Source organism: Nicotiana attenuata, unplaced genomic scaffold (genome assembly GCF_001879085.1).
Source record: "Nicotiana attenuata strain UT unplaced genomic scaffold, NIATTr2, whole genome shotgun sequence".
In the NCBI taxonomy this organism is placed as follows: domain Eukaryota; kingdom Viridiplantae; phylum Streptophyta; class Magnoliopsida; order Solanales; family Solanaceae; genus Nicotiana; species Nicotiana attenuata.
Window position 1 is genome coordinate 38,248 of NW_017674258.1, and position 16,358 is coordinate 54,605.

Below are 16,358 nucleotides of genomic sequence, written 5' to 3' on the forward strand. Positions count from 1 at the left end.
TAACATCCATTTCATTGCTGTCTTATTTACACTGTATATTTTGTGGCAATCGGTTCTTATGTGCCATTCATTGTTTTTGCTCTTGTTTGTTGACTTGGATTGTGGTAGAACACTTGCACAAGCATACACATGGATTAATCACCCATATCAGTTTAAGAAGATGAATCCTGATGTTATCGACCATTAAATGTATTCTTGTCTACTTGCCTCCTGTGTGAGATTTGTTCTCTCGGCACATGAGTCGTCCGTGCGGTTATAAATTGAAATGGGGGCACAAGATGCCAAGTGATTAGGGTTCAAGAATTGGGACTCGTGAGTTGTGATTATGATGTTCGGTACCTCATGGAAATGCTTGAACAAATCTAGTGTGAAAGTGGTTGTTCTTGTTAACTTGTTGTCGGTTTTTCCTTTATTTGATTTCACGGGCTTAGACCGTGTTCAGCTTACTCTATAGCGTTATTAGTTGACTGCTTCCTGTTAGATATTGTTGTTACTAGTGTATCATTGTAAGTATTATTTTGTATATCCTTATCCTGTTTAATTTAGCCTTATATTAATATTGTTCTCTGTTAGTTCACCTTCACACTAGTTCAGGTTGTTTAGTCTGGTAGGTGTCTTGACTGTTCCTCGTCACTACTCCACCGAGGTTAGTCTTGATACTTACTGGGTATCGTTGTGGTGTACTCATACTACCACATTTTTGTGCAGATCCAGGTTCCCCGATTGTTGTTGATTATTAGCTAGCTGGTCAAGCACTGCTGTGGAGACTCAAGGTAAACCTACCGTCGCGTTCGCAGGCCTCGGAGTCACCCTCTGATTTATATTTGTACTGTTTAATTTCCATCCTGAACAGTTGTATTTAGGGATTCTCCTAGTAAAATCAGTAGAACTTATGACTTGTACTACCAGATTTTGGGAATTGTAAGTTGTGTATAAAGGTTTCTATTTCATATTTAGTAGTTAATGGTTAAATTCTTCTAATAATTCAGTAAGTGCTAGGCTTACCTAGTCTTAGAGACTAGGTGCCGTCACGACATCTTACAGAGGAATATTGGGTCGTGACAGTTCTTTCTGACAATGATGAATGATAGACAGTCCCTTGAATGTTTGAGTTATTCTCGGATCTAGTAAAAAAGTGTAGACAAGAATCTCAGTGAAAATGTGATGTTTGTATCTTAGCAAACGAGATCTGATTCTCTTTCTCAAGTCAAAGTGTGTTTTTTACAAAATGAATATCACATGTCCTCTATCATAGTCTCTTTTTCTATTTATATGTGACATGTTCCTAAGAAATCCTAATAGTACAAGTGCAGAGAATATCCACTAGAATATTCTCTTTAATATCTACCTTGAAAACTAGCCGTTACAGCTCTGTCAATGGTAATCGACCTCGGCCTCGGCCCTTGTTGACACCTCAACTACGGCTCTCGTTGACTCTTCGACCACAGACTTCGCTGCTCCTTGGGTCATTTCGACAAACGACGACTTGGGAACTCTTCCCTTAGTACTATCTTGGCTTAAATATTCTAAAGACAGATTTTGACCCATACATAGCACATGAGTGTTATTTTGATCATTTTAGTTGTTTTAATTCATGTATTATTACTAATCTCATATTCTTAGAGCTCGTTTGGATTAGCTAATTTGAAGTAGCTGATAAGCATTAGGTGCTGAAAAGTACTTTTAAGTGCTAAAATTGATTTAATAAATAAGTAGTTACGTGTTTGGATACAAGTGCTGAAATTGATAATAAACTGCTGCAGTATTTGATAAAAAAATGCTGATAAGCTCTTTTTCTGTTAAAATGACATGAATAACCTTAGAACTGTTTGCACTTATAAGGGTGTAATTTCTTTAAAATTTTAGATTCCATATCGATTCAACTACAAAATATTCCATTTGTCATTTTATTTTAAATGCAACTGTGATTAAATAAGAAATTTTTTATGATACATATAATTTATTTTATGATAACCATATAACTAATCATAAGTTATAATAATTAATAAACTGACAAAAGTTTCTCAGTAAAAAAATAACCTAAAATAGGACAAACTATTTGAATAGAAACATTGTCTTCATCACCACAACACTTTGAAACTAATACACCAAAAATTTGATATGTCCTAAGTATTATTACATACAGTTCAAAGATTAATATACAATCACATAGATACAAATATGCAAAGGAATAAAAATTTTGCTTACCTCAAATAGTCAATGAGAAATGAGACTTGAAGAGGCGAGTGTTTTAGGTTGGAAAAATACGTGAGGCAATGAGTATCGATGTAGGAGTTTTGTTTTGAAAAGGAATATTTTAGGGATAAAATAGTAAAAATCTTGGTCAAACTTAAAATGCTTATAAGCTAAAAATTAATAAGCTGGGGGTGACCAGCTTATGGCTTTTGGTTTATTTTTGGCTTATAAGCACTTAGCTTATTACTTTTAACTTTGCCAAACGCGTAGATTTGCCGAAAAGTGTTTATATAAGCTAGTTTGACCAACTTATAAGCTTAGCCAAACACCCTTTTATTCACCCTTCTAACCCACACAAAACAACACATAAATTTCTGCATAAATTATATTGGTATTATTATGCTCTCAACAAAATGGACAACCAAACACTGTATAATTAAGTATATGCAAGTATAAGAATCTAACCAAACGTGCAGAATTTTATAAATGAATTATCACATCTTATTGTTGGAAACCAAAGGAGCACTTCACTTAGTAATTGGCGTGTTCGCCGTCACCATCAACCGAATATAATCGGACAGAAAATGAAAAATTAGATCCTTTTGTCCGTACATTCCACAACCCCACACGCACGGCTTTTGTCTACAGTACTCAAAACTTGTGGTCTTTACTTAGACACTAACGACTCAACAGTATCCTCCTCCAATCATAAATCGACAACTTATTTGACGAAACCACTCTGGTATTTGCCAACCCCCCCCCCCCCCCCTCTCCTCCTATCCGGGATCCTTCCACTTCCCAATAACGATACAATTTTTCTTTACATCTGCACAACCATTTCATTTACCAAAGAGAGAAATATTGAGATAAAACACCCTATCACTCTTCTGCAGCTTACTACTCTTCTTTTTCTGTCTGAAAATTAAGTAAATTAGTAATAATGGGGAGAGGAAGAGTGCAACTGAAGAGAATTGAGAACAAGATCAATCGACAAGTCACCTTCTCAAAAAGACGATCTGGTTTACTCAAGAAGGCTCATGAGATCTCTGTGCTTTGTGATGCTGAGGTTGGTTTAATTGTTTTTTCTACTAAAGGCAAACTCTTTGAGTATTCCACCGATTCTTGGTACGTCCCTTGCTATTCTTCTGTCTTTGTAATTAATGTCTTTTTTGTACTTTAACTATATATGCTCTACTCAGTTTTTTCTTCTTGATCTTTAGTTCTATACCCCTATTTCTTGATAATTAAATAGTTTTCCTTTTTTTAATTTAATTTCTCTTCGCAACATTCTTTTTGATTTTTCAGATCTTCGCTTTTCGTTGTTTTCCTTTAATTCTCTTTGTTTGATTGCTTGAAGTTTATGTTCTATAAACTCGCTATTTCTTGACTGCATGCATAGTTTATTAAATTTTCGAGGGCTTAAACCCATTCTTTCTCGTTTTGTTTCTGAAAGAAGCATTGCCATAACAGATCTATTTGAAAACAAGAATAGTGCAGAATTATAAGCTTAATTAATACTTGTACTTCTCTTTTGTTACTCCTTATGTTTTTCAACTCTTTTTGCCTTTTTTTTACGATCTACCTAGCTTTGATGATCTGATGAGCCTTAATTACTCTCACACCAACACATCACCTAATTATTTAGGAAAAGCTTAAGCAGTGGTACTAGCTGAATACTTCCATGCGCACCTTAGACAACTGGAACACAAGTCATTTCAGTTACAGAAGCAACTGCGTTTATGCGAGGCTAATTAATCTATGTGTTTCTCTTTTATAATTCAGTACTTGAGTCCTGTAAAGGCAAAATTTAAAACTCTGTAATAAGTTTGATGTCAAATATAGTCATCTTTTTGAAGCCAAGTACTCTCTATTTAACTTTTAAAGGCACGATGTACTCATGGTACAGTGGTTCAGCCTTTTACACAATAGTCTTTTTTGTATTTACCGGGGGATATGTGGGGAGCTACAAGCATGAACTAAAAGATCGAATACTTAATTAAACAAGTTAATTTCACGGAGAGTATATAACTTTAGACGATAACAAGAGAAATGAACTTGAATATATGAGTTTAGAATTATGAACATTTAACTTTTTGCAATGGAGGGAAAAACTATTAAGGCAAACAATATGAAGTTAAGTTTAACTTATTATAAACCTAACTATTAGAAGATACAAGTTCAACAGCTCTTCATGTTTTCTGTTGGATTTTGCATTTGTTACTGCCGATATTTGATTTACCAGAATAGTTAATAAGTAGTTTAGTGGTAGAAGAAGTCTTGATACAAACAAGTTTTTACAAAGATCTCAACATAAAGTAATTAAAAAAAACAGAAAGTAAAAACTGCATTCTAAATACTCATCCATCTCAATTTAGATGTAATTTTTTGTTTGGGCATGATATTATCCTACACATTTACCTTTCTATAGTTGCATGAGAGTGCAAAATGTATATATTTGTGACTTCTTTTGGACAATTCAAGTCTTTTTAACATAAAAAGGGTCTACGCCTTCTAATATTGCAAAAGCATTGAATTGTGTTGATATTCTGGGATGATTCTAGTAACAACAAATGTAGGATGATCTTCCTTTCTATTTATCTAATGTTCTTATAATTCTTCATTATATTTATTTCTTGTTTCGCATTCTACGTTTAATATAATATATAGGATAACCTTTCTGAGAAGGAAGAGAACATGATCAAGCATGGTTTATTATTATAGTGGCGCGTGGACCCACGTGGTAGCAAGCTCAAAAAATAGTACTGTGAATATGTATAAATTACGATTAAAGTTGCGTAAATTTTGTATAAATATTTTATTTGAACCAACTTGACAACTACTATTTTACGACTTAAGTTAATTATGTACTTCTAAGATTAAGCCCGCTTGTACAAAATCCTGAGTCCGCCGCTATTTATTAACCACCTGAAATCCATACCTCTAACTGTAACAAGTTATGATAAGATCATAATGTTGGGATTATAATACGAAGATTAAATTATGATAAAGTATTGAGTGGATATGCTTTTAATGATAGATTTTTTGTAATTCGACAAAAATGGAATATACAAGATATAATATAAAACGTGTATTTATAAGTTTGATAAACTAAAGGGATAAACTTTTATTTTCAGTTTTAATTTTGACTTTCACAAAGGACCGTGGGAGGAGGACATCTTTGTTATTTTCTTAATTATTTTTTCTCGGAATTAGTACTTCCTAGTATTGTTATCTCATATTGATTATTATATTAAAATAATATTATAGTTATGGTACAAATAATCACAACATTACCTGCGCTAAAATTGAAATTCGACCAACATGGGTTAAAATAATCCCACAATTCAGCCGTCTAGCATTACTTCTCGTGTTGCTGGAGATGTTGCTAGGGTTTCATTCGCTTGCTTGATTTCTAGCTAAATTTTTTTGTTGCTTTGTTTCCCTTTCGAAAAAAATCCCACATTTTATCCTGGTATTATTATTCCTTATTCTTATAACCAAGAAGGATACTTTGAGGATAATAAAACCCCATCCCCCTTTAAGTCAAAGTTTCTCCTTCGTCATCTCCTTTTCTTTTCTAGCTCTTTTTCTTGAAACCCTAGGGCAGATGACAGGACCCAGTTACCCAACTTACCATGTAGCCCGAGTTCTGGGAACCTTTGTACCCCAACTCCCGTTGTGCCCTCCTAATTGCAACATACTCTAGTTGATATTTTAAGTTTTTGATTCCTGCTTTTCTTTTCGACTTCTTTGTGTTTCTAAATTTTGCATCATGTTCTTGCAACTTCTGAGTAGTCTGTATATATATTTGTCCCTAACAATTTTAGGCTGTACTACTTTTTTTTTTTTTTTTTTTGTGTGTGTGTGTGTGTATTTTTGTATGACAAGTCTTCTAGAGTCTAGATAGGGGCATTTTCATAGAAAAATTAATCGTATTATCCAATGATTACCCATCATCAAGCAAGGGACAAATTTTCTGTCCTGGATTTAGTCCCTAATATCCAAAAGAATTTAAGATACATTGTTCTTAACTTAATCAATAATATCTCACGATATTGTTTTCCATTACTCCTGTCCAAACTCTCTATCCCCTCCCAAAAAAAAAAGAATGGGCCCCGTAGGGAATATTTCAAAGTCGCCTTAGGTTTTAAGGTAAGCAAACTCTAAGATATTTTTGTTTGGGTAGGTTAAAGAACTAGGAAGAAGAATGGACCTTAATTTTCTAATGATGGTGGGAACAACACTTTGTTTGTTTGGAATCTAGTTAATGTCATACTTTTCCTGGCCCTTGGAAACAATGGCATCATGAAACGATTTTCCTTAGGGAACATACTGGAAATATAGTGTATTTGCCGAAAATACCGATGGATAAGTGCATGAAGGAACACTATAATGGTGGTGAATTATGCTGTGAACGGACGAGGAGTATGAATAATGACAAGTGACCACATTGCTGGAGAATTGGTTACTTACAAATATCCAAGGGTATGACCTAGTGATCAATTAAGTAGATGCAAAACTCAAAAAAAAAGGTCCAAATCTTAGTGGCGACAAATAACATCAGATAATTCTTCCGATTTGCCTGAGCATTGGTTGCCAACATTGTCCAGTATCTCTGCTGGAATAATGTATTAGGTATCTGGTGAAATAGTCGTGTGCGCTGGCCTGGGCACCGCTGACGGAATAAAAAGTTTGACACTCTATTATACCAGAATTTTAGTAGTTTCATTTTAAATCAACATCTTGGGAACTTTGTTACACAATTATTTGCTTTTGCAACAACATCCATCGTTGATTACCCAATTCTATAAAATTCTCACCTTTTCTTTTAAATGATGTGCAAATGCATTAAATCTTGTACCCCCATTTTTTACCCCCATCTCTTTTAATCTGGTATCAGCATGGAAAGGATTCTTGAAAGGTATGAAAGGTACTCATATGCTGAGAGGCAGCTTACTGCTACTGATCATGAAACCCCGGTATGCCAAAGTCTTGATAATTTTTTAGTATTTTGCTTCCTATAGTGGACTTAGTTATCAAATTTTGGGAGAACTTAATGTTGTGCAGGGGAGCTGGACTTTGGAACATGCTAAGCTTAAGGCAAGACTTGAGGTTTTGCAAAGAAACCAAAGGTATACTACATTCCCCACAGTGGTCAATTACTGTATTTGATATATCAATTCTCCTCTAGGGATGACTGACATATATTTGGATTTGATCCCATCTTGATAATTAATTTACAGGCATTATGCAGGAGAAGATTTGGACTCGTTAAGTATGAAAGAGCTTCAGAATCTTGAGCACCAGCTCGATTCTGCTCTTAAGTACATTCGATCGAGAAAGGTAGAGAAGGACAGCAATTATATTTATAGTTATATACATATCTGGAGTTTGTTCTAGAAACCTTTTGAACTGAAAAATCTTTTGCTTGTAGAATCAATTGATGCATGAATCCATTTCTGAGCTGCAAAAGAAGGTGAGAAGCTTGTGATTTTCAGAGATTAATTTTCTTAATCTCCTTGAAACGCAATATTGGGTAATCTCGTTAACATAATTCACTGGTTTCAAGCTAGTGTTTATGATCCACAATCCAATTTCTATAAATTTAAAATAGGGAAAATTTTGTTTGCATGATCAAAGGGGGAGCCAAGATTTCAATATTATAGTTTCTAAATTTTAGAGCGATGACTTCAAGCACTAAATATTGCGTTCTAAATTTAATATTCATACATATTTAAAGAATTTTTTAATACAAATACAAATAAATGGGTTCGGCCAGAACCCCGCATGCGGGCTTCTAGCTCCGCCCTTGTGCATGATAGCAACAAGTTGAGCTGTAACATTGTTTTTGTATGGCACAGGACAAGGCATTGCAAGAGCAAAACAACAAGCTCTCAAAGCAGGTAGTAATTATTTCTTAAAATGTCTACATCTCACTCCAAAAGTAGGGCATTTGTTGTAACATTAGAAATTGCTTGAATAGGTGAAAGAAAGGGAGAAAGAGCTGGCTCAGCAGACTCAGTGGGAGCAACAGAGCCATGATCATCTCAACTCATCTTCATTCGTTTTGTCACAGCCCTTGAGCTCTCTTCACCTTGGGTATATATCTTCTATCCTACAGCTAGCTAGCTTTCAATTTCTATCTTGGAACAAGCTTATTAACTATGGAAGTGCCAGAATATCAACATGTAGCCAACCATTTCATTAGTTTTATCAAGTGCCAAAAACTTATGAACACGTAATTTATAACGTTGATCGGACGTGAAAACTGCAGGGAAGCGTACCCGACTGCAGGAGACAACGGAGAAGTTGAAGGATCATCGCGGCAACAACAACAGAACACTGTGATGCCACCATGGATGCTTCGCCATCTTAACAACTGATACTAATCAAGTGTTATAAGCGTGAAGCGATCAGTATTATGTGCTATGTTTTGGCGTTTATGGGTTAGGAAGAATATGTACATATATGTTATCAACAATTAAGCACAACTTTTATCCTAATTAAGTATGTATATATGGTGCTGTATTACAATATTCAAAAATATATACTAATGTAGTACCATATCATCCCCCTGGATATTTAGGCTTTTAACTTCTTATGACTCCTATTTATTTTATTTGTTCCATGCATTATAGTGACGAGAATGTGATATTAGTTTTTCGAAGTAGTGTGAGTATTTCTTTGTCTTCGTCAATATATATATGGCATGGTCTTTCTTGTCAGATTGCTTCTTAATAATTGGAATAGATTTTCGACAGCAAAGCCAGTACTGATTGCTTTTAAAAATATGTAGTTTCATCAAACATCAAAGGAATAAATTAAAGATACTACACATATATATAAATATATATCTATAGTGTAATATAGCGCGTGCGTGCACGTCGATAGGTCAAAAGCATAGATTTCGAAAGGGCTTTGATTAATTCCTCAAATACACGGCTCCATCGGATGTTGGACCTGATTTAAAGGATTCATTTTAGTCCTGAAGCACAACCGGTAAAGGCGGAGCTAGAATTTTGAAATTATGGGTTTTCCTTAGAAAATAATGTTTATTAAGTTCTGGATAAACTATTTATATATGTTAAGTAATTTTTTAACACAAATGTGAGGTTTGAGCCATAGCTATAGAGTTTTGCCGAACCTGTAAACACGACACTAGCTCCATCCCTGGCGACTCAAATTTTTCATGTTTGCAGAATATTAATACTTTTTCCGTCTCAATTTATGTGACACTTTTTTCTTTTTAGTTTGTCCTGAAAAGAATATCACTTTTTATATTAAGAAACAATGTATTCAAAAAATTTACTTTAACCTTAATGAGATGTTTTTAGTCACATCAATCTCGATTTATTTTAGACCATAATTTTCAAAATATTTCATTTCTTTCTTGAACTTCTTGTCCGATCAAACGATGCCACATAAATTGAGACACACGGAGTACTAATTAGTATTCGAATTGACTATTAGGGACTATCATGAAAGACATTGACTCCTACTGGATTTTGTCCAAAATGGTCCGCGGCCACGTTTCTCAGTCCAAAATCTATGTTACTTATAGCCTGTTTGGCCCCAAGTTTATAAAATAAGATTATTCTTCACAAGTGTTTTTTCTCAAAAGTGTTTTCCTAAAAGTACTTTTGGTGAGAAACAGTTTGTCTTTGGCTAATTAATTTGAAAAACACTTCTGAACAGCAATTGGTGTTTGGCCAAGCTTTTAAAAAGTGCTTATAAGTGTATTTTTTCAAAAGTGCATTTCAAAAAGTATTTTTGGGGAGAAACTAGTTTTTCTACTTCCCCAAAACTGTTTTTGCTTCTCCTCAAAGCACTTTTTTTTTCTTTCAAAATCTTAACCAAACACTTTAACTTTGAAAAAAAGCACTTTTTTGAAGAAAAAAAAATGTTTTTAGGTTTGGAGAAGTTTGGCCAAAGGCTATTAGACTTGAATCTCCCCATTGTCACCCATGTGAAAAATTGACTCCAGCACTGGATAAGAGTTTACCCATGAAACTGATATTTATGTGACCTAAACATCTCCACTGGGACATTCTCCTGGTGGGTGGAGGTTGGGGCATTTAGGTGTTGGACACAAAGAAGACAATGAAAAATGCATGCAAGTCATGATTGAAACAGTGGAATATGGAATTTCGCCGAACTGCTAGCTCTAAATTTCCTAATCCAAACAAAATAACATAAACAATTTTAGGCTTTATGTGGTCGGGCAGACACTGATGCTGTTAAAGCTTAACATTATTGGAAATAGACTACAATTTCTTGGAAAAAGAGAATGAACACTATTTAATAAAACTACAGCTTGCAAATAAAGTTGACTTTTTTCTTTTGGGTTTTCCTTTTTTGTGATAAATTCAACAGATTGACTCAGTATCCTACGTATTTGGTGCTCTACCAAAAATGTAGGAGTATGTGGCATTACATTTGAGCTTAAAATAGTTTGGTATAATTACGGAGGAAGGGCAATTGAACAGAATTGTCATAAACTACTCCATCCACACCTTTATTTATGTTATATTCCTAAATCAGCATTCATGGATTTGTACCAATATAAAATAGAAAAAGACTACGAATTGTAATCTTGTGATACCGACCGCTAAATCTTGCCCACGTTTGGCTCTTAAGACTAAACAGCTCCTCACGCCCTTGCCAGATAATCAAAAAACAAGATAATCTTATTCCTTCCAGCACCTAACGTTACAAAAGATTCGTTAAAAATTCATAAACCATTAGATTAATAATGTGACAAGCGAACATGTTTTAAATTTTATTAAATATGAATTGTTATTTACTGTGTCGCAATAATATCGCAACTGTTTAAAATCTCAATATTCCATTATTTTGCCTTTTATGTTGTGACATCTTTACACAGAAGTTCTTGTTTTCATTTTCTCTGAATATAAGATGTCATATCACTATAACCCACTCTCTATATTTCATCAAAAGGAAAACCCAATTTTCTCATTTTGAAATGTCAAACAAAATGATATTGAGTCCAGCCTATGAAGGAACCTGTTACTACCTTCAATCCATATCATTTGTTTTTTAAGCGTTCTTGGATACCTCTTTAAAAAACATATAATAGCCTTAATCATAAAAGTAATTATTTAAGTTAGGGGTTTCGAATTTTTCAATTACCAACCCAAATCAATTGTATCGGGTTATTAAATCTAAAGACCAAATCAAACAAATAAATGTTGAATTTTATATCTAGGCTTTTCTCGGTTTTTTTTTATGAAGTCTTCATAGCACAAAACATAAAACTTGTGCTCCAAATATTTTTTAAATCCTAGTAAGACATTACTACATAAGGCGTTTTTCAAGAAAATAACATAAAATATGAGATGAGTCATGACATGGTATTAAAATATTCAACTATAAAGATAACAAAATCACATAAAAAAATATTATTAATAATCCATAATGAAAATAAACATAATCTAAAATTACTAAGTTGCTAAAATTAGTACGACTAGTAAGTACTACTATTATTTACATGACTAAACACTTAAAGAAAAATTAAGCTGTGCATTTTATCTAAACCATGGAAAGCCTTAAAAAATAATTATCCAACACTATGGTCATTCCTAGTACAATTGAATTGAATGTCTTTTGTTAGCATAAATATTAATTTGAGTTACTAATATTTCTGGACCATAAAACTTATTGGAGCATTCAAAAATTATAAGTTCAAGCTTGAAATAATACGTTAAAAGATAAAATTATGAAAAAGTTTAAGAAATATTTATAAGCTATACTACAATAAATATTTTTATGTATTAAATATATTTAAAACTTCTATACATGTAATATTGAGTTGGTTTGGTTTCGGTTTGACTTTTCTTAGTTAAAACTAAACCAAACCAATTATGATCGGAGATTTTTTTTAATATCAAACCAAACCATAGTCGGATTTTTTTTTCTCGGTTTGACTTGGATTATTCATTTGCTGCGGTTTGTCGGTCCCTATTTTAAGTTACCATTTATCTTTCTTTCAACTGTCGTGCATAATAAATAATATTACGAGTTAATAATGTATAACCGCTCTCAAAATAATAGTCAAAAAATATATATTTTTTTGTATATATATACACTTTGTATGTTATATACAAAAAATATACAAATTTTATATACTTTTTTGACTACTGAATGTAAACAGTTTCTTGCGCGGGTTATAAGTGATAATACCCCATAAATATTTCACTAATTAAAACAGTAAGGATTAATTTTGGAAAAGAAGCGGATTAATAAATGATTCTTATTTTTTAAAAATCTCTGCCCCGACAACTAAAATTGGGACGGAAGGAGTAATGCTGGGTAGGGATGGGCATCGGTCGGTTCCGTTCCGTTATGAATATTATCGGTTTAGCATATCGGTTAACGGTTTATAATTTGATAAATTGGTAGCCGAACCGATAAGATATCGGTTATCGATTATAGGTTAATCCGTTATTGATCATTATCGGTTCGGTTATCGGTTTACCCGATAAGATAACTCAATCTAAAGTTAAGCAAAAAAGAGAAGGCAATTCACTAGAGTTAAGCAAAAAAGAGAAAAATTCACATATAGTATACTATCCATTTATGCGTCCTGTCCAGTGGCCACAAATGGAATAGTACTAATTCTTCAACAACAGTTGTCCAAATACATTAGTAATAATACATAGTAGCAATTTCACCTTAAAATTAACAAGTCCAAACATATAGTACTAATGGTTCAAATTCAAGTAAACAAGACAACAACTACTCAATTCTTATAGGCTTCACTAATTAACTAGATGTTGTTTGTCAAATGCCTAACCTGAAAAAAGAAACCATAGAGCAAAACCTTGATCTGTGCATGGGCAATACTAACGCAGAAATAAAAAATACCTAGAAGGCAAGAAAATATTGTCATGTTGTCAAAGCTCAGCGTACTGTACAGAAGAATAATGTTCAAAAATACACCCAAGACTGACGAAGATTGTCGATTGAGAATTGATAAGTGCGAAGAGAAACTGGTAGTAGGTATAGGTTGCACAACGTGAGCTCACAAAATTAAGAAACGAAAATAAAAAAAATAAAAAATCAGTAACAGTCAAAAATACCAATATGAAGATGAATTTTGTTATAGAAATTAAAAGCCTAATGTATAAACTAAAGACTTAAGCTAGGAGTAACTAGTAAGGTCTATGAAGAATGAAGATGAAGCAACTGAAGAGTTTGGCTGAGAAAGAATAGGAGATGACCCATAATTTTATTAATTCTTATTGGGTTATCGGTTAACCCATTAATAAAATTGGCAAACCGAGGCCCGAACCGATAACCAATAGTGAATTTGTTTTAAATTGTTACCGAACCGTTAACACAATAGTCCGATACTGATAACCCAATAAACAATTAACGGTTCAGGTTATCGGTTTTACCCGATATATGCCCAATCCTAATGCTGGGTGAAATTGAAATGTACATTTCCTCCATCAGATTTGACTAAATGTGACAACATTTAAATGGGAGAAATTCAAAAATAGCCATATTTACAAGTGGTCGTTCAAATATATCCCAGTTTCAAAAGTAATCGAAATTTAGCCACTTTTCATGTAAAGATAAATCTGAGCGAAAACACTGTTCAAAACCCGAAAAATACACCAGTATATTATGCTGGAGTTCCTGCATAAGTATACTTGAACTCCAGCATATTATACTGGAGTTCCAGGATAGGTATGCTGGAACTCCAGCATAATATGATGGAGTTCCAGCATAAGTACACTAGAACTCCAGCATAATATACTGGAGTTCCAGCAAGTATACCGGTCCAGTATAATATGCTGGAAGTTCATACACAAGTGCTCGAATCTCCAGTATATTATGCTGGAACTTTCCGTGTGTTGGAGTTCCAGCATAATATGCTGGAAGTTCATACACAGGTGCACCGAATTCCAGTATGTTATGCTGGACCGGTCTCTGTTGCAGCTATTTTTCATTGACTTGGTAAACGCTGCTATTTTTGAATGACCAGTCCGAAAACTAGCTAAACCGTGCTATTTTTACCATTTAATTCAACAACTAGTCAGTACGGGTCTACTCCAACTTCATGCTAAGCACGTCAAGGAACTAAGAAGCCCACCCCACCATTTGGAAAATCCAAGATAAAAACAGATTCAATTAAAATGATTGGCATGACCTTTAACTCACTAAGTTTTGTCACAAGGCTCATAACATATATAAATTCACACCCTTCTTCCCTCGCACCTTCCAACATATCCCAAATCACATACAGAACTTAGCACTAAACTTCCCACAAAACACCACCAATTTTCCTCTGTTTCTTTTCCCTCCCCAAAGCTATTTTTGGAACAAATCAAAGTATCAAAGATGATGCGTGTCCGTGTGAAGTTACCAGGATTTTGCATGAATCGAACTGTAGTCCATGTTCGACCCCGCGGTTCGCCTTGTCAACCATACAAGAAGACGCTTAGTTTGATCAAATCCGATGACAACAAGTCTGAATTTTCCAGCAAAAATAGCATTGAGATGAACTACAACAGCGATGAGTCTAGGCCAGATTCTGACACTAGTAATAGAGTCATGGTTGTGGTTGATCAGAGTCTTGAAGCCAAAGGTGCTCTTCAATGGGCACTTACTCATACTGTTCAAACCCAGGATACCATTATTCTTCTTTATGTAACCAAGCCCTCTCAACTATGTATGTAAATTTTTCTTTTTTAACCCCCAAAAAAAAACACCACATTTCTTTCGTTATACTAATATCCTTTTTTTTTATTTGTGTAGGTGAAAACACTAATCAGAGGGCCTATGAACTTGTTAACTCCATGAAAAGTATGTGCCAAACAAAGAGACCAGGGGTGAGTTAAGTTCTGAAATTGCTTTGCATCTGTGTTTTTGATTGATTTGACACAGAAATTATAAAACTATTGTTTTCACCTAAGCAAGCTGTAGAAAATGTCCAAGTGGTGTTAATTAGATGCAGCGGGCAGAGTCAGTCCAAAATATGTCCGTACCAAATCACATGGAAAGTTACTAACAAACCTAACTAAAAAGTGCTGTCAAGTATTTCTAGTTGGCCTAAGCCAACTGGCCAAGTCTTATTAGGAAAAACAATCTTCTTCTCTAGGCAACATTTCAACATGACAAGTAAACTCCTACTACTTTTTTTTTGGCTTCATGCTAGCATGTGTTTACTTTCCACTAAGAAATTTGTCTCATTATTAAGTCATTCAATCAGCTGTGTGTGTGAGAGAGATGTCATGAACAATGCATTTGATTTCAATCTTGATGTTAGTTAGATGCGAATTCAGAATTTAAAGTCAATAAGTTTAGAATAAATGTTACTCCTATCTTATTGGAGTATAATTTTACATGTTATTTTCTTTTTCTTTTTTGCATATGCATTCCTGGTTTAAGTAGAAAGCAATGAGTTAAGTTGAACTCACAAAACCAACCCTAGATCGGCTTGTCTTTTAATTGTGATGATTTGTGTTTTAACAGGTCCAAGTGGAGATAGCAGTACAAGAAGGGAAGGAAAAAGGTCATGTAATTGTTGAAGCAGCCAAGCAAAGAAAAGTCTCATTACTGGTGTTGGGACAAAGAAAAAGATCAATAATGTGGCACCTACGCAGGATATGGTCAGGGAAAAAGTCAAGAGGCAGAGTAGTAGAACACTGTATTCAGAATGCCAAGTGCATGACAATTGCTGTGAGAAGGAAGAGCAGAAAGTATGGAGGATATCTCATTACTACTAAACGTCACAAGGATTTCTGGCTCTTAGCTTAATCCAATTGTTTTACTGTATGTAATTTGATTCAATGTTTGGATTTATGGTAGTAGTAAACAAAATCTCTGTAGGTGGGACTGAGTGAATCTCGTCAGTTTTCATTCTGTTGTGCTGTGCACAAAGCAAGCAGCTGCTTTCTACATCAGAAAATGAATTGTACAAAACAAAAAAATGAGAGGAACTAATTTTAGTTGGACATAGATGTTCTCCATTCTTCTGATCAAGAAATAGCATATGGGAAAAGTCATTGCCTGCTTATTTGCCTTATGAAGAAAACATCGATAATGTCCATTGTGATGGTTCGTTCTTTCAGATCTAAATCCTTCATAAACTTGTATCGGTGAGAAATCTGACCAAACGACCGTCGTGGTATCGA

The 16,358-nt window shown here is 34.0% G+C and overlaps 2 protein-coding genes across 2 annotated transcripts; both read left to right on the forward strand.

The window, feature by feature from the left end:
- Positions 1-2,950: 2,950 nt before the first annotated feature.
- On the forward strand, positions 2,951-8,863 carry LOC109218294 (agamous-like MADS-box protein AGL8 homolog). Its single transcript, XM_019382645.1, has 8 exons — positions 2,951-3,321; positions 7,097-7,175; positions 7,264-7,328; positions 7,440-7,539; positions 7,631-7,672; positions 8,058-8,099; positions 8,180-8,295; positions 8,471-8,863. Exons 1-8 carry the CDS (start codon positions 3,137-3,139, stop codon positions 8,577-8,579), a joined length of 738 nt encoding a protein of 245 aa, XP_019238190.1. The 5' UTR covers positions 2,951-3,136; the 3' UTR covers positions 8,580-8,863.
- Positions 8,864-14,387: 5,524 nt separating this feature from the next.
- On the forward strand, positions 14,388-16,178 carry LOC109218296. The gene is made up of 3 exons (XM_019382647.1): positions 14,388-14,893; positions 14,980-15,053; positions 15,697-16,178. The coding sequence occupies exons 1-3, from the start codon at positions 14,563-14,565 to the stop codon at positions 15,979-15,981; spliced, it is 690 nt and encodes a 229-aa protein (XP_019238192.1). The 5' UTR covers positions 14,388-14,562; the 3' UTR covers positions 15,982-16,178.
- Positions 16,179-16,358: the final 180 nt, after the last annotated feature.